At 31.2% G+C, this 22693-nt stretch overlaps 1 protein-coding gene across 1 annotated transcript in view; it reads right to left on the reverse strand.

The window, feature by feature from the left end:
• The window catches only part of LOC121130286 (uncharacterized), a 39001-nt gene extending 17293 nt beyond the window's left edge, over positions 1-21708 (reverse strand). Inside the window, exons 1-2 of the mRNA XM_040726047.2 lie at positions 21611-21708; positions 9716-9771 (exon numbers count right to left, since the gene is read on the reverse strand). Coding sequence (XP_040581981.1) covers positions 9716-9771; positions 21611-21635 — 81 coding nt within the window. The 5' untranslated portion in view covers positions 21636-21708. The remainder of the gene's footprint in view (positions 1-9715; positions 9772-21610) is intronic.
• Positions 21709-22693: the final 985 nt, after the last annotated feature.

The following is a 22693-nucleotide window of genomic DNA, read 5'->3' on the forward strand; positions in this document are numbered from 1 at the left end:
AATTCTAATTGTAATATTTCTAAGAATCTTCAAACAATTTTAGACATGTTACTGAAAATTATAATAATAATATAAATATAATTATACTGGCAAACTTGTAGGTAGACCAACGTTACAGCACTATTATCAAGCCTAATGGGCATTCTTGTAGCAGTACAATGATTATACATGCTTAGAAACTTTCGGTAAGGTCTCAGATATGAATCAAAACATGTATTACATATTTGAAATGTATGGTACTAAAATAAAAATTGTTTCTTCTATCGCTTATGTTTAGAACACGTTTGCTTAAGTTCAATTTCTGTTCAATTTTATTCTTCTCAGTTTTTGATTATATATTCTTTTATTATGATATTTTATAAAACAATACGACTAAAATCATAAATTACTAGAGTCGTTTCCTGTATTTGGGGAATTATTTTTTCTTTTGATGTGAAGAACACTGTTCAAGCGAAACAATGATTGAAATCCATTAAGCCAATGACAGAAATAAGTGTTTTGTTTGTTTAGCTGGAGGACTTTTCAGGCCATATATAATATCCCTGACACGCGTTATATGTTGCAAATTTTTTTTTGTTAAAAACTGTTTGTAAAATCCAGAGAACCAATATTGAAATAAATGCTATTATTTTTATACTTTTAAAAATGGATCATTTCAAAAAATTCTAATAGAAAAAAAAGAAGTTGATATGTAAAACTTTAAAAAATAAGAATACTTCTTCTTACTTCTCAAATTGTATGATTAACAACGATATTTTGTTATACTCATTTACTAATAATAACTCAAAATTAACTTTTATTATACCTCAATAATGAAGAATTATTATATTTTCTTAATTTTTTATAGTTATGACAGTATAATTAAGAAGTTTAAATATGAAGAAAAAAAATGAACAAAAAAGTAATTATATCTGCAGTAAAGTCATTGGTGAATATTTTATTTTTCTCTATTTTTTTGTCAAAATTTTAAGTACTCAGGTTTAAAAGGGGTCTGAGTAAATTTTGGCAGACCTATTATAGACGAAAAATAAACACATATATAATTATGAAAGTGAAAGAAAATATGACCTACAATGTTTCCTAATTTTTCTGTTTTTGGCAACATGATTCTAATCATTTTTCAAGGTTGAACTAAAACAAGTGTTGTAAATCGCATTTTTTTCGGTATGTCAAAAAATTCCAATTTTTTACCCTATGTATTGTTTGAGAGGGCAGGAGTTTATCTGTCATAACGTTTCATTAAATTATTTGCGCACACATGTGCTACCGGGGCAACCGTATTATTAACTTATTTTAACACATAAAGTAATTAAGTCTATGATAAGATCCTGTGTGAGATAGGAAACAAGTTTTATAGTATTATTAATTTAAACCCAAAAATCATGTTATAGTGAATGTATCAGAATTGAGGGTGAGCTCAAGGGGGTGGTTAAAGCTGCTACAGACCGTTAGTATAGACTTGGCACTCACGGAGGCAAGTACTGTTGACATAAGTCTTCAGGGCCTGGTTGATTTGGTGGCGAATTGGAATACAGGAATTGGACTAAGCGTGGGCCTACACGGAATAGCCTAGAGTGTTGATCTCTGTGGAATACAGAAGTCCTTTGCCCAGAAGGGAATGTTGGGCTGGAGCCACTCTTGGATTATATTTTTTTGCTGTATGGGCAGGCTTGTTGAAACAATCGTCAATGATGGATTCAATACATGAAAGAACTTTGGCGCCTACAACTTTTTCGTACTCATCAACCTTCAGACTGTATTCTAAAGGGAACAAGACAGGATTCAAACTGAATGCAACCAGCCCTAAAATCATCAATCATCGGCAGAAGATTCTTGCGATCTTAATCTCTTCTTGAACTGTGTCAATGTTTTTCTTAGAAATCGACACCTAATTGTGCCTGTTACAACATTGCTCATCGGAACATTGAAAAAAAAACCTTTAAAAATAAAGATGAGTAAATAATAACGTTTGACCCGGTATGAAGGAAATAAACACAAGTTCCTTTCCATATCAATTTGAGACCATTGGTAGGAATTACCATGTCAAATATGGACTAAACTATTATTCATTGATTTCACCGCCATTCATGAGCACATACTTTCCTGGTTACAATTTATACTTAGATGCCCTCTTTCCCAAAATAAAAGAATACAGATAACGGCTTTTTAAAGTTATTATAATCTGTTCAGGTTGCCAAAAAAAAAAAAAAACTCACATGCTAAAAAGCTCTAACAATTTACAAACATGACTATCAATGTTTTTTTATTCTTATAGAGAAAAACATCTAAATATAAATTAATCACTTTCGCGTATACTCGTCAAAGACAAAAAGTAATAATGAGGGTGTTCATACAATGATTTCAAGAATTTTGCAACAAGAAAACTAATATTACAAAATTTTGAAAATTCTACAATCTCTTCCACCTGAGAAAATATTCAAGGAATACAATTTATTCTAAAAATTTGAATTGATGTCAAGCATAATTTTATTTTATCTTTTTTGCATGACCATTTTCATAAAATAAACATCTGATGACTTATTTTATAAAAATGAAACTTTTTGGCCAATTTTCGTTCTATAAAATATCCAATTAATTTATTTTATCTAATTTTATCTAGAAGGGAGAATCTGTATTCTCACTGTTTAAGACTCTTTTTTCCACTAGGAGATTTATAATCAATGAAACATTATCCTTTTCACATAGTACACGATACTAATAATTTTTGGCAACCTGAATAGGAGCATTTATTGTCAAAAGTAGTTAACACAACCCTTTAATTCTTAAGGAGATAACATGTAGTTATATAGTAATCACAACTGATTGTGATTGCTCATGAATGACAGAGTGTAAACAGAATAATTGTTGAAGAGTTATAAGTGTAATTCCTCACTCTCCATTGACCTAAAAGTATAATTGAGGATCGACATAGGAGAAATACTTGACAATGGTTTTTTTTGTTTTTTTTCCTATCCCCTTGTTATGTCTACTAGTATCTGATATAATGAAACGTCATGACAGCTGAGTTTTTCTTCTCCAAGACGTTCTACAAATGGTCGAGGTTATGATATTGATATTCAGTTTTTTTTTCAGAGGCATGAAATGCAGTTGATTCAGATCACTGCCCATTATTCTCTACATCAGGTGTTCCCATCCTTTGGTCCTCGAACACAAATGTTGTTGCAGCATCATTACTGTATGATCGTTTATTGATTTTGAGATTATTGTGAATATTTGACAGAAAACAATCATGGTACAAGTATTTATACTGTCTAATTATATTTATCCTCCGAACACTAAATTTAAAAGTTTCCTAAGTCACTCAACAGAACAACTGAACATGTTAGGCTTCTAGTTTCTTTTGGTAGTGCAATTGCCGTATAAATCTGCAGTAAGCATGCATATACATGAAACCTGGCACCCCTGATCAGAAAAGAGACCAGAGGGAGTAAAGAAGTGAATAAAGAAATATATATAATTACTATGTTTGTTGACTTTAATTTTACATAATCTATCCTAATTTGGCAACATCTGTACACTTATTTTTTTCTCACTTAATGACTATATTTTGTAACAATAACCTGTCAACGGTGCTTAAGGCTGCTCGACTAAAGAAGAGGCCATTTTGGAATCAAAAGTATGACCCATTCCATATGAAGTGTTGTATGACTCTTCTTAATGACTTCAAACATTATAACGACAAGGTGATTATCTTCTACGATTAAGTATTTCCTTCGCAAGTAAATATATGGCAGTTTGTTTTTCCAAAAAATAAAAGATATTACAAGAATTGGGGTCGTTTCTAGATTTATTGTCTTCAAAGAGGCTGCGCTATATTTGAAAGATTGAGAACCAGGGCTCGATATTTTCCGAATAATATATGTTTTTTGTTTTTGCTCTGATATACAAGGTTTTTAATACTAATATGAATGGATAAAAAATTGATTTTTCGTTACATTTCAAGCCAAGTTGCATGGAGACAATGGACTACTCAGAGTAGAATTGATAATCAAAATCAGGGAGAATATGTGTACAATTATTTCGTGTTACAACTTCCCGCTGATAACTTAATAAAACGTGATTACTGCTATTATAATTACTCTAAAATATTTTATCAAATTGTCAGGATTACCAAGTTACTTTTCCCTTACTTTATTTTTACAGACTGGAAGGTGTTATAACTCTTTCATAATTCTTCAGTATTACATTCTGTCTTTCATGAACAGTCACACTATATATTGATTACATTTTTTATTAAAACTTAATTATAGCTAAACTGTCTTTCTCCTAAATATTATTCAAATTGTCAGGGTTAGGATGTTAATTTTTCCGGGTTCTTTAACAGACTTGTAGGTCATATTTTCTACAGTTCTAATAATGAAAACTTTATTAACAGTGATAAAGGAATAAAAAAAATTATTTTGCTATTTTTTCTCTATAAAACTTGTCAGGATACATTTAAGTTGAGCACATTAAATTTGTATAAATATTTATGAATGTATGTTCATATAAATTATTTTAATGTCATTTTTATTTTATCTTGCAAAAAAAAAGGAGCAAAATTTAATGCAACTGACACGACGTATAAAAATAAAAGCTCAAATTTTTCGGGTATTTTTTTCTCAGGATTTGATATTTTTTAAGAATATATGGATTTGATGGATGATAAATTTGTGGTTGATATTTTGGAAAAAAAAAAAACATCTGTATTTATTATATATACTTAGATTTTATGATTGGCAATAAAAACAATTATGTTACAAATTTATATTTAAAATGACGGAATTAATGTACAAAGTTGTAACCAAAACGTCCAGTAGCGATTGTTTACAATTGTATCCCACTAATCAAACGACCAATGAAACATAAATAAACAACTTTTGTTTCAATCCATTAATCTAAGCGTCAAAATATTGGAGTAATAAGAAAAACGGTAGCAAGTGTCACATTTGCTCCAGCCAAGAAGGCTTCAAAGATCTTGGCCACTTCATCTGGACTGCCTACAACATTAAGTAGTTTATTGTATCCCCATACAGCGCAGAAGAAACAAAACTTTTACAGCAATAATATGGTGACTTATAGTCTACTTCCATGTGCCCCTTCTACAGCTCTGATGGCAACACCTTGGAATTTGCAGTTGAAAGCGTCTTGGAGAAAAATCTCTTCCACACATCGTATCCAAATTTGGATACGCTTTGAGATGACAGCATGATACACACAGCTTTCATCAATAAGATATGCTAACCTGATCACAGACGTGTTGAGGCTGTTGTTGCTTGTGAAGAAAGACGTATTGCATATATAAGTAAGTATGGTATTGTAACATATTGTCAATTGGTTTTGAGTAGTCTTTTCTTGATTAAATAAAAATCACATTTTAAATCCATACTCTGAACAAATTTCATAGTTTAAACACTTAACTTTACAAAAACAAGAAGATTTATGCAAAGAATTTGTTTGTACAGCTTTGAAAGTATTCTCAATATCTCAAGAAAATGTGTTATAGAGGGAGCGGGGATCTAATTGTCGTCAAAATATTTTTCTACAAAAAACAACACAAAATATACATTTTTTAACTTTTTTATTGAAAATCAAAACTATGACGAGCATATAGGTATAGAGTAGCCATTCATTTGCTATAATCACCGTTGGCATTAATACGGCCTCTGAACCGGCCGCAGGCTCTTCTGACCATCTCATTGCCATGTTGCCGAATACCTCCTTGATGGAGTCCATCAGGCTGGCCTTGGTACTATGGAGATGTCAGTTGGTATGTCTCTCGACATAGTCCCAGACAAAATAGTCTAAAGGATTAAGGTTGGGAGAGTTAGGAGGCCACAAATCCTTGGTTACAACGTCATAACAGTTCTCGGTTAACCACTGCATGGAGGTTTTGGACACATGGCAGGGTGCTGAGTCCTGTTGCCACACCCAGGGCCTGTCTCCGGCCACCCCTTGGATCCAGGGCAGAACCACCTTCTCCATAACATCCAGGTAGACCTTTGTATTGACCTTTAGACCCGTTTCAAACATGTGGGTAGGCATAACATGACCTTCACTGCTGACCACCCCGAACACCAGTACCATTGCAGGGAACCTGGGTCTTCATTACCTTCCTCACATGGCTGGTACAGGTGGCTATCCACCTGTTGTTTTGCTTGTTGACCTTCTGATCTTGACAGAAATTCAATTCATCAGACAAAAACCACAGCATCCCGGGCTGTTTTGGATGATTGAGCTTGTTGAGCAATTTTGTTGACTTCATCAGCCTGTTGTCCTTTGCCTTCTGGTTCAAGATCTGGCCTACCTGCATCTTGTACCTCCTGCACCTTAAATCCTCAGATACACAGTCCCTTATTGTTTTCTCATGGCAGCCCAGATCCCTCGCCATGCCCTTCATGGACCTGGTAGGGTCATCCTCAACCCTCTTCTTGAGCTTGGCGACAAAGTCGGTGTCCCTGACCTTCCTGTCGGCGCCCTCCTCCTTGGGTGCCCTCTTTATGGTGGCATCAACATCCCAGGTGTCCTCTAGCTTCTTACGGATACGCTGAACAGTCCGTAAATTCACTCTTAAGGTTGAAGCAATAGTTGAATTGGACATTTCACCTCCATTATTAACCAATGTCATGACTACGGCGGACCTCGAAAGCTCCTCGTTCCACTTATATCTCTTTATCTCCTCATATGATGACGGCATGATGCTAACTGAACTACGTATCGTCAGCTGACGAGAATAACTTTCCTATTTGAAAACCGGTTTTTTATTTGATAATGTCGTCTGCAAGTTATTCAGGTTTAAAGTAGGCGATAATTTGATCCCCGCTCCCTGTACATTCCTAATTTCACCGGAAACGTGTTTAAATTATGGAATAACGTCATAGGTATTCTTTTCTTGGAGGAATTACAATCATGCTTAGTCACATTGTGGGGATGCCCCTTAATAGAAAATGATTTATCACATATTCCATGACTGAGAAATTTATTTTATAATGATAAATAAATTTGAGTGCAGTGTAAGAGAGAAGATTGCAACAAAACCTGATCCACATTCTATACAGCCTTGGCGCACTTCAACAATGGTTACACTTTACCAAAAATAGCTAAAGTAGCTATCAATGAGATTCGGTTCAATGGATTACATACAGTTTCTTTATTATTTTCTTACATTGTTGTTGATATAGTTTTTATTATAGATTATTTTTAAATTTGGATTTTTTTTAATCTTATCGATGTCGTTTTCTTTATTATCATTTCAATAAAAATGTAGGATAATTTCTTCATTAATTTATATATATATATATTATACCCCTTTTTTTTTTAAAAAAAAAGGGAAGGGGGATATTGTCATTCCATGTCAAATCAATCCCTTAAAAACATCACCACCATCTTTTAATTTATTTTCAAATTTGGTTGATATTTTAACATTAGCTAGAAACTCAAGAATTCAAAAATGTCAGCTTCTTTTGTTTTCCGGCTCAGGATTTAGAAGCTTCAAAAGTTTTGGATTCGACGCTACATATTTTTAATTTTAAATTGCTATATTTTGAAAGTTTTGAAAATATGGATCTACCTTAAAAACCATGTAAAAAAAAATTAATTTTTCCTTGTGTTGTTTTTTATTATATAAGCTAACAAAATGAATTTTAAAACCGTAAAGTTATGAAGTAAATATTTTGACCTCACAAAATATCAAACATGTCCGTTTTCAATTACATTCTAATTTTTATATGTTACTTGTAATATATCATAAATATATACAATAAGTTTTTAAGGATGCATTTGATTTTACTTAAATACAACAAATAAAAAAGTGTGCGTAGGTAGAGAAAATGTCTGATGGCAAATAGGGTAGGTGACGTTGAGCCCAAAACTCTTAAAATCTCTAAATCCTAAACTGAAACCCAAAAAGGTTAAAATTTTGAATTTTATGTTTTTAAATTATATTAAAATAAGCACCAAATTTAAAACAAATCAAAGTTGAAATAGCAAGTAAGATTAACAAGCCCCCATCAGCGGTGTCCATGGCTTTAAAAAAGGTAGAAGGAAAGTCTTTGTGCCGTATTTCACTGCCTCTGTTGACAGAACAGCAGAAAAAAGGATTTTCTAATGAGACCACCTTAACTGTTGAACCTGTCTTCAACAAGCAAAATGAGCGGGAAATGACAATCGGGGATGGAGCAATGGAGCACCGATATGTCTCCCCTACTAAACACTCTGCTTTAGGGATGATGTTGGGCCTAATTGCATCCAACGGGAAGGTAATGAATGCCGAGAGAATTTTGTTCCATTTTGTATTTTTTAAGTGATCTCATTTTAAAATATTAAAATTCCCTACAGACGTGAATGAATCTTTTTATTGTTTTGTACCTGTGAACTCATTCTGAAGGAGGAGTCCTTTTGTCGTCAGCATGGAATTTGGAATCCAAATTCAAATATCTCTTGAGATGGAGGATCAAATTAGAAGTATCTTCCTCCCATTGCCACATTTTCCTTTTACGGGTATGAGGTCATGAAATTGGCATAAATACGATGATAATCTTGATTATTTGCGAGTACACCCCTCATAAGAAATGAGACCACTGAAAAAGTACAAAATTGAACAAAAATCCTTGGAAATGTATATTCTTTAAAAAGATCCTTTTTTCACTAATAGATTCAATATCTTGCTATAATAAAAGCTATAATATTCTTCATTATTATTATGTATTGTGAAAAAGTTATAAATGTCTTTAGAAAAGAGTCATTTTTAATCATTTTTCAGCCTCAAAATGGAAATATATCGAATTCAGAACCAAATACAGAAGCAATAAAAACGTTATATAATCATAAAAAAAACTTTTACATAAGTTTTATAAATCGTACTTTTAATTTGGTCATTGTTTTAAGGATAAAAAATGCCTCTGAGCAATAATAGTCTGGAATAGATATAATCCCAGATATTTCAGAATTCAGATAACTGAGAGAAAAACTAAGATGAGTTTTGGATTCCGTGCTCATAAATAAATTTGATTATTGCCTTCAATTCATTGATACAAAATTTTTCATACTAATTGTTCCTTTTTGTGAAATTTCCATCGTTAAGGAAATAAATCGTCTTCCAGGATCTGAAGAGCTTGAGAGCATTTCCATTTTGAAAACACCCTTAGTCTTCACGATTCAGAAGTAGATTCCCAATTTAATAGTGGAAGATTATTTTTTTCTTCAGAAAAACTTCAAATAACAAACGCTGTCATGGTAAATGAAAATTCATTATGGGTTGTGAAGTATGCAGAACCGGGAAGCACTTGACTTAATGTAATATATCATCACTAGATCTGCTACTATCTTTGCGAAGAAAATACTTTTGTTGAATTAAGGGAATTTATGACTGGAGAAAATTCACTTTGCAGTTACAAATATCGAATGGTTTTATTAGTTATTTTAAGCCATAAAAAGACTAAATGAAAATGTAGAATAATAAACTGCACGCCTTTCATTATTGTATTAATCCAATAATTTAAAAAAGGACTTTTCTGTTAAGAAAAGCGTAACTACTGATTGGGTTGAGCTTTTTTTTGTTAGTTACTCTCAAAGGTTGCGAGATACAATACAAGTAATAAGGATGTGATTAAAATCAGTTACCTTCCTTTCTCTGTAGGAATTTATGCAGACGTGTACATTATATATAGTAAATACATAGATATAATATATAATGAGAAGATAGATATGTTATTACCTTCATTGGAGCCCATATCACGTAGATATATATGAAGCTAAGGACGAGTTTCAAACCTGAAAAAAAAAAAATCGATTCCTTTCACCATCTTAAAAAATCTCAGAATTTGTAGATAAAAATAAAATGTATAAATATCATGGCGTAAGCATAAAATGTATATAAATATGTACACTCAATTCCATTTTTTCTTTGGACGGCTAAGCTTTTTAGGGCCATATTAACCCTCCTTTACTGAATATCCTTTTGATAACAAGGTTAGTGAACTGAGTAAAAAACACTCAAAAGTAAAATATATTTTATTACTTGATAAAAACAATTGATTTTTTCAACCCTTATTTAAAAATTATTTTCATATGATGAGTTTCTATAACTCAATAGTACATTAATACTGAAGAAAAATCCAGGAATTAAAAAGGAAAAATAAAAGAACGACTTTCAAGCAAAATAGTTAATGAAATTCAAAATTTGTAAATATATACCAATAATTTTCTTAAAAAGGCATTATTGAAATACTCCATATCATCAGATTTAATGTTTGAGGTGCATTATTTAACGAAAAAAACGTAGATTTAAATGAATTAAAAAGAGTTTTTATCAATCTTGGGGTAAATATTATCCTAATTCACTAATGGAGGGAAAATAATAATTTTAATTTTCGTCAAGCTGCATTTAAAAAAACACATTTTTTTATAATTTTATGAACTTAAAATTGTATGTAATATGACTAAAGTGGGGAATTCAAACTTGCAGTATCATTTAGTTGCAAGTTTGTACTCCTTAGTCTTGATTAGGAGGTTTTATCATTCGTTTATCATCGTTGGGTTCCAAAGATAACTTGAAGAAAAATAAAAAAGTAACAATTTCATCCCATGTCTCTATTTGTCTGATTGTTGAAACAATAACGAAAATGGCAATGCATGTGTGATCTTCTTTGCATCGGTGTTAGTTCCGAAAAGAACCCTTCGGGATCTTTATCTAGGTCGCTTATAACCTCACGAAATTCATCAAGGATGGGAATTGTGCTGAAATGTATTTGCTGAAATTATTTTTTTTTTTTTTACATTTTTAATCGATAAAATATGGCTGCCTTCTGGCCAGACTACATGTGGCCCTACCCATGCATTGACCTCCCCAACTTAGATTTTAAAATTTGAAGAGTCTTAAAGAATAATGTTTGTTGCACCTGTCATCCAGGTTTAGATTCCCTCCAAGCATCCATCATGACAACATGGTTGACCATAGACACGAACTTCATCGTCAAAAACTACCAATCTGTTCGTTGTGTGTCGAGACTGTTGTTACTTGTAAAATAGACGTATTAAAAAAAAATATATATAATATTAAGATTAGTTTTGAGTTGTCTTTTTTGAAATGATAAAATTCCTATTTTTTTTTTGTAATTTAGTCATGCTACTGTAAGTTTCGGACTCACTCTTTAATAAGCTAATTGATTTTTGACAAATCATTAAAAACTCCTTTGTTTTTCTTAACTATAAATTTTCTACTTTCTTTAATCTACAATGACAACTGTTAATATTTAATCATCCCTTTTATGCAAATTTTGAGAAGTTCAGAGTTATTTTTGTTACAATTTTTTTATCAACAATGATGTTGAACACATATTTGTAGGTCGATTGCTAAGAAAAACATTACCCTAGTCGTCACAGTGAGCATAGAGTTCGAGAAGAAGATTGAGATAGCAGCACTCCTCTGCTAGGGATTGTCCCCATGCATCAATGCCATTGTAAGTCGTCTTCCTCAAGACCCCATTCAGCTCCCAATGGATAATCCTGCGCAGTGGAACGCTGCTATCTAAATTCTCGTCTTGTACTGGGTGCTCATGGTGCCGACTAAGGCAAGGATTTTCTTAGCAAATGATTTTGACAAACACAGTGACATGTTGGAGTCTTAAGTTGTAATTTTTGACCGACTCGAATAATTAGATCCACATTTATTCCAGAAAACCCAAAAAATTTAAAACTTTTATGTTTTTGTAAAGGAAACGTGGTCCCTGGCAATCCCAATCTGAACCCCTTACACTACCATGTCTTGGGCGTCATGGAGAAAGAGAGTATAATAAACATGCACGTAACTTTGCTGAAGCCTTGTCAACTTCCATTTTCGAGGCATTGGCCATTATGGATAATGAGTTCCTTATCAAGGCCTGTGCCAGGTTTGCATCTGTGGCTTACGCTATTTGTGATTCGTTTGATTGATGAACTTCACTATGAATCTTTACGTGTATATGCAAAATATTTGTGAATTGCAGATTTAACTTTGGAAAATAAATTGTTATATACATTATCCTTGAATTTTCTATTTTTATAATCCACACATTATACTAAGAAGTATTTTCAGAAAGTCTTTTCAACTTTCACAAGATATAAAGCATTCTTTGCTTTCCTTTACATGCCTTGACACTATGGACTAGGGTGGCTCTAAGAAATCAAAATTGTCAACTTTTAGTTGTATCATTCCTCCATCTAGTTCCCTTCATAATGCAACTTTGCTATGAAAAATATGTTTCACTAAGTTCATATTTAATGTTGATCCTAGCTTTTGAATATTTTGCCCTATTTAAATAATTAGCTGAATACAAATTATATATCTTCAATTGTTCTCAAAAACATAAAGTTAAATACGTACTTTGTCTTGACGTATAAATAAGTTTTATCCATATACCTATTCTGATTTAATAGCATTTGTAGTTGGAATATTCAATCCTTTTCAATATTTATTAGACTATTTGAGCTTATTGTACTATAAAATACTTTATCTACAAATTGACTGAAGGTTTGTTACACTCTTCTCGTCTCGGTAGTGGATTTTTTTAATTTATTCAACGTTTCATTTGTTTATTAAAATAAAAAGGTCAATAAATATTCAGAAATTTACTATTTTAGTGAAAAGTTTAAGAGCCAGAGTAATTCTCTGAGACTCTTGGGGATTTGGATGATCCAATTGAGTGGCTAAAAAAACGTATAGATATGACTACTAGAGAGGATAAATGATGAAATCTCCTTATGTAGTTTTTTCTGCTTTTAACTCCCCCCAAGTTACAAGATAATTTCTTCCCAAATCCCTGACCAACTATAAAATTCACGCCAATGATACAACTTTTTGCACAGGAATACATTTTTACTTTATTAACTGATTGAGAGGTGGGTGAAATAATGAAAATAATCACCTTTATTTTTATTTTTTTAGTTAGAAATAAGAGCCATCTAGTGGACACTATAAAATAATATATATGCACTTAAAATGAACTCCAAATAAATTTTCAGGTACTCGGATATATAGTATAATAACTTTTTCCCGCTCATGGATTATGATATAAAATGTTCAAAAAAGTTTACATTCTTTAATATACACTGGAAACAAATTTCAATATATTTACTTAATAATTTCAACATTTTTTCATACAAAAGTTTTAAAATGTTAACAAATAATTAATCCAATTATTTACGAACCTCAGGGTTCTTTCAATTTTAAGGCATACTAGTGTAATTATGCCTCGTGTTGCCAAAGACATTAAGAAAATTTAAATTAATTATGAACTCTATATAAACGAAAATAATTAAGAATTATTTCTGCTGCAGGTTTGATGAATATTTGCACACTTTATTTTATCTAGAAAATAATGTTTAAGTAAGAACTCTCGAGTTGAACTGTCGTAATCAATCGATTTTCATATTATTATTGTCAAAAATCCGTTTTCTAAGTCTCACTTCTTCTTCTTTTTCTCCTATATACCTTTTAAACAAAGTGTATAAAGATAAATACAAACATACAGAACAAATAATTTTTATAACTATACAGTTTATATTTCTTGTTTTATATGAAGTAATCGTTAGTTAGTCAAAAGATTCGTTTTTTAATGCTATTTTAAGGCCGTAATGACCTTAAATGCCAAAAAAATATTATTGGAACCATTCCTTGATCCTTAAAAACCTATAGTAAGCTTTTTAGAAAAATCCATGCCTTGGTTTCGTTGTAATTCCCGGATAACCACACAGACATTCACATTTAATATATAGATACATAAACATGACTAAGTAAAATAAATAATATTTTTATGGATTCAAAAAATAAAACTCAAAACTTATTAAGGATATGATTAAATACTATAGTCAGCTATATTTTTATGTAATTTGTTGTATTTCACAACAATTAGAGCTTCGACACGCCGACAAACACACTGTTATGTTGGGAGCTCGGAGTGAATCCAAATTTGGATGAGAAGTCTAGTAGACATTTCTTCCAATACATCCTAAACGGCAAAGACCATAGGGTTGAGGTCAGGATTGGAGGAGGGCCATAGAGGTAGCTACAAAGTCAACTAAATAGTTACTGCAGTAGTTTTGAGGTTCCAAGCAGCTCAGATAGAGATACCAACGGTCTCTTGACCCTTTTTGGGATTGAAGCCGGCGTGGTTGAAACTGCACACTTTTTTTTTTTCTTATTGCTCTAACATTTCTACAATTAGTCATATTATTTATACAAAAAAAATGATATTTTTATTCGGCTATCGTTTGGCTGAGTAGTAAAAACTTGTCAATAAAAATAAAGGTAATATAATCAAATTTAAATATTGCTACAAGTTTTGGGTTTTGACTTTGTAGAAACATGGATGCAAAAAATAGTAGTTTTAAATCAAATAAGTTATTTAATATCTTTAAAGAAATGGTTAAAATGAAGAAATATTAATAATAAAACATAAAAAGTTAATTAGATAAAGAAATAACCTCAGTCAAATACGGGGTTTACATGTAATTGAAAGTAATCAGTCATATTTTTCTGACATAATGAAAGATCTATTAATTCCTTAGGAACCTTTTTTTTTTTTCCTATTCATTATATATATTTCTTCACAAAGAAATTTCTTAAAGTATACCACCTTCACACATTTCTAGTCTACAAAAAGTTTATTGTGTGGAAGTATAATTTAAAAAGTCAAAAAGCAACAAACACAATTAAAAAACTAGAATATACTCAAACTGAATAGAGACTTAAATACTTCAAAATTAAACACAAAACTAATATAAATGATTTAGTTTGAATATACATATATAGTAATTAAATTACATTTTAAATGGTATTAGTTGTCTAAGACAAACTCATTGGAGAGGGTTCCAAAATATAAAAACATTAAGCTTTGACTAAGAAATTATTAGGTATTATTTATAAAAAAAAAAATTATTACACGGAGATGTCTAACACCTGGCTTGCTGACTGCATTGCAACCTACTTAATGTTTAAGAGTTGTCGTTTGATAATTCTCACTTCAAGTAGTATTTTTATGTAAAATTGTCACAATATAATCAAAACTCGTATAATACGTACAATTATAGTAACTTTTGACAAAAAAATTTGACATAATAAATTTTTTAAGGATTTATTATCTAAAAAAAAATTATTTCTTCAAATTATTCCAAGGAGCAAAAATTTTAACTTTTGAAAAAAAATTAAAAGCACCTCAATAATATAATTCTGGAGACACCTTTGAACAGGTATTCCAAATGGGCATTTTTTGAATAAGTTTGGTCTTTTTTTTTATTTGGCCTAAATTAAAAAAAAAAAAAGTATAATTTTGTTGTATGAATCAATTTTTTATAAAATTCAATGTAATTAATTCTATGGTCCATTAAAATATTTTAAGTAGGAATGCAGCCATTTAAATGGTGGAACATCCCTGTTTTCAGTTACTTGAAATTTTAAATTTCAAAATACCATAGTAGATTAAAAAATAATGACATATATATATATCTGTTTAATAAAAGAAAGTAGGTTTGAAGCCTATAATTAAAACACGAAATTATTTTATTTCTATTGTGTCGAAAATAACTCACGTATCGTCATACTTAGTACAATCTAAAGAACAGATGGTCAAAGAATTGGCAACAACTGAAAATGAGATCAATAAAAAAAAAATCCCCATCTTTGTGTGAGACCGGGAGTTTTTCAGCCCATGTGCTTTTTCTGTAAATACTTCTTTAAGAACAGTATGTAAAGATACACAGAATAAATTTTAAAGCTGATACAGTATAGAGTTTTATAAAATATGAGCTGATAATTCATGTTGAAAAAGAGTGTGTCTAGCTAAAGCTCACATACAAAAAGAAACGAACCAGAAAATACACCATAAAGGATTTTTCATTAAGAGCTCCTTAACTTTTTTTATAGATTAATCACATTGGTTAAAGTTTATTCCAAAACAGTACAAAAATAAACATATACATTCATGTTTATGTTTATTTCTGTAGCGTGACTACCACGAGCACCTTTACAGAAGTCCAATCGCTGAAACCAATTTTCCACTACTTTTGTCAATAAATTGACCGATATTACAGCAATTTTGAGGTCGATATAATATCTGAGCTTTTCCATATTAACCAACTTATTTTCGTATTTTGGTACAATTGGCACCGTTTTGTTTAAGCCACATTTTTGCCAATTCTCTACTTTGCAATTCGGGGAAAAAATCATTGATCATGGTGCAATAGGGATTTCCATTTAACATAAGGTGGCGGTAATCATCATCAACAAAAAATATGGTCAGTGATCCCTCCAGCATGAAGTACACTCCAAACAGTATCTTTTTGGGATGCAATAATGTCTTGTGAAGTACTTGTGGATTGCTTTCTGAACAATAACAGCTATTTGCTTATTAACAAACCCCTGGAGCCAAAAATGTGCTCATTACGGAAAATTATTTTGCAATGAAAATGAGCTAATTTTTATTAAGGTTATTTTGGTTCCCAGAATGTTGTCAATAATGTGAAGTTTCGGTTAATTTTTTTAACATGCCTAGGAATGCGACCGATTTTCCTAACTAACCATAACCCGCTTTTAATAATACTCCAGTATTGTGGTTAAAATAATATATACCTATTTTATACAACATACAAGCTATCATTGGTATGCAAAACCTTTCAAAATTATGAAAAAATAAAAGGTTGACAACATTTGTGTGTTCTCATAAAAGATGTTAAGCACCCTTGAGGATTTGCCGCAGAGTTATAATTCTTAGTTCTTTTTGGACTCAGAATTTATAATTATATACATCAGAGTAATTCTCACCAATGTCTTTGTTTATTTATTTATTTCCCTCCTCCCATGTCACTTAACTTTTGAAGCTGATCTCCTCCAAAACATTCTTCGAATTCTCAGGGTTACCATGTTCACTTTCGGTTTCTTTTTTTAGCATACCCGAAATACAGACAATTTTCATGATAGAACACAATATTTCAGTATAAAGGACAAAATAGGTTGAATAATATGTTGGATATTATATCTCTATAATCCACATACTATAATAAAACTGACCCGTCAATTTTGCACGAATCATTTTTTAATCCAGAAAAAGTACATCTTGTAACCATCATCCCTGATCTTCCTACATACATAAATTAAAGGTTCACTCATTAGTGTACGCACTCCAAAAAGAGGTTGAGCTAAAACGACACTGGATTTTCATTACTAGTACAGGACTTTTCAGGTAAATCCAGAACATCTTTACCTACATCCTGAACAATAAGGCAAATATTTAACTCTGTTATTTCTATTTTAAAATGAGATGTTGAGCCTTGGTTTTAAGATAGTCGTTCAATTTTGAATTAAAAACAAGTATTTATGATGCAAAAGACCTGGAGCAACATCATCATCGAATTTGCTTGCGTAAGCTACATCCCAGTGTACATCAAGAAGATTCTGAAATATCCAAAGAGTACAGTCTACGACATTTACAAACAACGAAAGGAGAAAGGGCGTATAGGAGAAAATCAAACAAGTCCCATAGTGATAAAAAACCGACTCCCATATTCCTTGTAGGCCTAAATCGTTCTTTGGAGAAGGTGTCATTTTGAGACACCACACCTCGTCCTCTAACTTTAATTCTATCAACCTATATGAATCCGATGGGTTACTTCTTTTAGTGGAAGTTAAAAAGGATCGTGTCTTCTAATTTAAGCAAGTGCATCAACTCCTTGAAGGCATCCATTATCAAGAAATGGAATACAGTCTACTACTCAGACGTGGGCAAGGCTTCAAAATCCTTTTGGCAACGTATCTAGCGAATGATTGTGCAAAATACCAAAAATATTTAAATATATTTTTTCATTTGTTTTATTAAAAGTGTAAATAAAATTTGAAATCTCTACTTAATTCCCTTGATGTTCAAGATGTAGTTAAAGGTAATCTGGATTTACTTGGACAACTATATAAGAGTATAGATTGCTTGAGAACAGGTGTTGTGATAGATCACGTCAACCGTTGTATACCCTCTCTGATAGTCTAGATACAATCTCTATGTTTTGAAAATTTTTACTTAAGGCAAAGAAAATTGTTCTTTTTTACAATATCATTAGCATATATTTTTTCTTAATAAAATAAGACTTGCAGAGGAATGACAAAAATGTACCCTCATGTAATTTTATAATGCATATTTTTATATTATTAGTTTTTTATAAATCTAATCTAATGGAGTACTTAAGTGTATTTATATATATATATATACACTAACATTTAATATGCACTTTTATAATATGTATATTAAGTTACTGTATAGATTATCTCTTACAGAATGACATAAGTACTCACGTTTACCTTGTTGCAAATATGTATATAAATGAACAGAATGGATAAATATATGTAAGGCCTTTTTTGGTCAGTTATTTAAAAGTAAATTTACTTTGTTGGGACTCAAAATTTGCAGTATAATTTTAATTACTTTTTAACTTCGTTACTTTTAATTAGTAGTTTTTATTACACACCGAAGGCAAAATAAAAAAGCTTTGATTTTAGGCAATGTGTTTAAGAGTAAAAATAACGGAGCAAAAACAAAAAAGGCAAAACGTATGCAATCTCCTCCTGACATGGTGTCAGCTCTCAGAAAACTCCAGAAACTGCTGATATCTCCACCCGGACGAGGGCGTTCGCAGGATTATTTTTTGTGTGGGTCTTGGTTTATTGAATTTTTTGAAAAAAAATAAAATTTTTGCTTGCCTGTATAATTTGTTCGAATGATCATTCAATATACATCTTCTCTATTTTCATTAAATTCTATCTTCTGGAGCAATAATTTTTTAGTCCAAAATAAAAATTCATTCATTGGGGAGGGGCCAATAGCCCTTTAAGTTCACTCCTGCGGAATGTCTATACCATCAAGAAGTTCATTACAATTCCATACAGCCAAGAATAACTAAAACTTCTGCGCCAACAAAATGGCTGACTTCTAGTCTGCTTCCATTTGACCCTCCTCCAGTCTGACCTTAGTCCTATAAGCCTTTCAGTTTGCGTTGTCTTGGATAAATATATCTGTCACACCTCTCACTCAAATTGAGATACTCTCTGAGCTGTCATTGTTACAATATAGTACCTCATGTCAATATCTTCGCTACCTTATGGAGGCTGTTATTGCTTGCAAAAGTAAACATATTGAATAAAAATATTCGCAAATATAATATTGAAAAATATCACGGATTGGTTTTTAGTTGTTCTCTCTTAATGCCATACAAATAATCATTTTCATAGTTTAGTCATGCAAATGCAAATTTTGTGTCACATACTGTAGAACTGTAAAATAAAGGCACTTTTGGTATCTAAGGAAAAAAGAAACTGAAAATTAACGTGGTAACTCCAACATTTTTAAGAATGATTCTTAGGAGAACCTCTCAGCTCTCATGAGGTATTATTGAACTGGCAGCAGTTGTCATACGAGGAATGAAATAAACAAAAAATCCTACCTCATATTTGAAATAGCAGGTAGTACAGAGAGGTGATCATCAATTATACTCTGAGTCCAACAAGGCCTAATTCCTATATCTGGAGATTTGAATATCAGGTAAGTAGCAGTGAAAGGCCATATAAAAATAACTATATGTTAGTAAGAGTGAAATTTGAATGTCACTATTGCATTATTGATTATTCCTTGCTGGTTCGAAAAATCTAACACATTAAAGAGCAATGGCATTATAGGTCATAGGAGTTTTTGTCAGTAGATAATTAATGATTCAAATTAATTTAGATTTTGATACATTCAAGTGTACACAATTAGTTACAAAAAAACAAATTTGAGCTCTCTATCTTAGTTCAAGTCGTACAATTTGAGAAAATGACACTTGATTATAATCGACGAATTTCTCAAAGCAGTTGGGCGTCTCCAAAACAACCCTCTAAGCCGTTAGCAAGTCCGAACAGTTGAAGAGGGAGTAAACTCCTTCAAAAGGGCACACTAGACCCAGAGGAGCTAAAGAAAACATCCCAGGTCAATCCCCTCAAGTCGTAGTCGATGTTTTCTTCAGCTCCTCTGGGTCTAGTGTGCCTTTTTGAAAAAGTCCTACTGCCTCTTCAAATATTATAATGGTAAAGAAGCCACTTTTGATACCAGCAATGAAAATAACCCATCTCCTCCGTTTAAAACTCTTTTGAATAAATTTTTGGACTATTTTTTGACACTTTTGGCCCCTATAGCCCTAATGCCAACCCTCTGGACTACATATCTTGTGTGCATGTCAAGGGGAAGCTATGCAGTTTCTGTCATAAAAATACCGATGCCCTCAAAACCACTGTCAGTCAGCACTGGACCCCATGTTGTAGGACTTCATCTCCAATATGTCTCAGACATTCCAGGATGTCCTGGAAGCCATCATTGCCGCTAAGGACGACTACATTAATGATAAAGAGAGCTCAAACACACAATGGCTTGATATCAATTTTTTAAAATTCTATTGCTAATTAATAAATTAAATCTTATCGAAAATATAAAAATTCAAAGTGTTCAGATTTTAATAGACAACTCCGTAGATTAATATAGGAACAGGCACTCCCTTCCTCCAAAAATTGAATATATTTTTATAACCAATAATTAAGAGTCTTCAATTTTTTTTTCATTGGTAAAAATATTTTTTCACCTACATTTTATGGTTATTTTTTATTTGCCTTTATATTGAATAAACAGAATTTACAGAGTGCTCATTCTTTGTACTGCATGTTTTTTAATTTATTTTTTTTATATTTAAAAATGAGTTTGAATCTTACCTAAGCACTAGAAAATTACAAAATCATTCTTATGAGTACATAAACGAACATTTTAATGTTAATTTCCTTGTTATTTGACATAAAATCAAATAACTATTAGAACTATTAAAATTCGGGAACAAAAAATCAGTTAATTTTTTTTTTTTTAAATCTCCAAATAATTTTACGACTTAATAAAGTAACAATTTTATACATATTGCAGATGAACTAGACTCCCAAGGGACAAAAAATAATTTTTTCCATGTAATTGTAGAGTAATTTAAACTTTAAAACTTTTACTTTTTGCCTGAAAATGCTAAGAATAAATAGTTGCTAACCTTCTTTGGATTAATTTTAAATAAGTCAATTATTTGCCTACCGAAAATATTCATTTTTCCAAAAGATTATTATTGTAAAAATACAAATACAGATTGTGTCAAAATGTATCGTCACAATAAGAGAAAAGGGAAAGTACATATTTTATTTGAAAGGGGACATATAGAGGATAGAGGCTAATAAGTCTATTAAATCAAATAGATGATTTACGTTACAGCAAAAAATAATTGATATCTTAATTTATTCAATAACTCTGAATACAAAATCTATAACCGACTTTGACATACATATTAGGTTGTATCTTTAAATTAAGTAAAAAACAATTAAATGGATTTTCTTCTCTTTGGACTTTTTTCAGAGTTGTTTTAATGATAACATACCAAAATTATAATAGATTTTTTTTTCTACAAAAGCTCACAAAAAAACAAAAACACATTCAATTATTAATAAATTACTTGGCGAAGGTCAAGGGGACATAAAAAACCACCTGTCCATTACCAAAAGTATATTTGTACCACCATAAATATGTTTATGTATACTTACTATACTGTTGGCCCGTCTTCCACATTTTTGTCACACATCCCACAGCTTAGCTTTAATAAAATAATTGCCCTATTAAAGCGTGATACTATTAATTATAAAAATAATGATATCGTAACAATATAGCTTTTTGTACATAAATATGTATATGCGAGAAATAAATTGAATGGAAAAAAATATACGGAGAAAAAAGGATTTTTATACATTTAAGTAATTACTGAATTAAAAAAAAATAGAATTACAAAATTAAGCACAATTATATAAAGTTTTTTAATAAAAATCTAACCACATATATAAAGGGTTGACCTTATCTAGTGGTTCACAATTCTTTTAAATTCAAAATTTTAACGAGAGGTAGAGTGAGAACAATCATAAAAAATCGTTTGAAAATAGTTGTCAACACAACTTTTGATCAATATATGAGGCCTCAGCTTTAATAACTGCCTCAATACGTTTCTCAATACCTTGCAGACTTGAATATGTAGTCAAACATGAACTTGGTCCACTCGTTCTTGATAGAAGCTTCTAGAGACTGGACACTCCTCTAAGGAGTAGCACACACTTTCTTCTCCAGACGGGCTTAGATAGAGTAATCCAAGGAGAGGAAGAAGGTAACATGTTGTGGTTCTAAAAGTCCAGAAAGTTGTCTCTGCGTCTGCATTGAGCTGCTCCTACCTTTCTGCAAAAATGGGAGGGGAGACTTTTTAACGGCCAAAACCATGTCCTTGAATGGGTTTTATGTTCTCAAGAGATGTTTCTCTGAAAATTAGATATTGTCTGGATTCTCGTTTCTGATGTAGGGGCTATTCTTCTTATTCAAAGTGAAATTTTTTTAACCAGAAAAGAGCAAAACTTTTTTCTGAAATTTTGTTGCCCTAACAAAATTTACAATCTTCTTTAATCTTTCCAACTGTCTCGTCTTAGCTTGCTCTGTTCAAACATTTTGGTTATTTTTACAAAATAGACTCAAAAATTAACATGGTAACCATGACAATTTGAAGAATATTCGGGGAGAGGGAAATAAATATGTACATTTGCCAGAATGATTCCAATATGGATCCTCAATTCTACTCTAAGTCCAACAAG

The sequence above is a fragment of the Lepeophtheirus salmonis genome, chromosome Z (genome assembly GCF_016086655.4).
Source record: "Lepeophtheirus salmonis chromosome Z, UVic_Lsal_1.4, whole genome shotgun sequence".
NCBI lineage: Eukaryota > Metazoa > Arthropoda > Copepoda > Siphonostomatoida > Caligidae > Lepeophtheirus > Lepeophtheirus salmonis.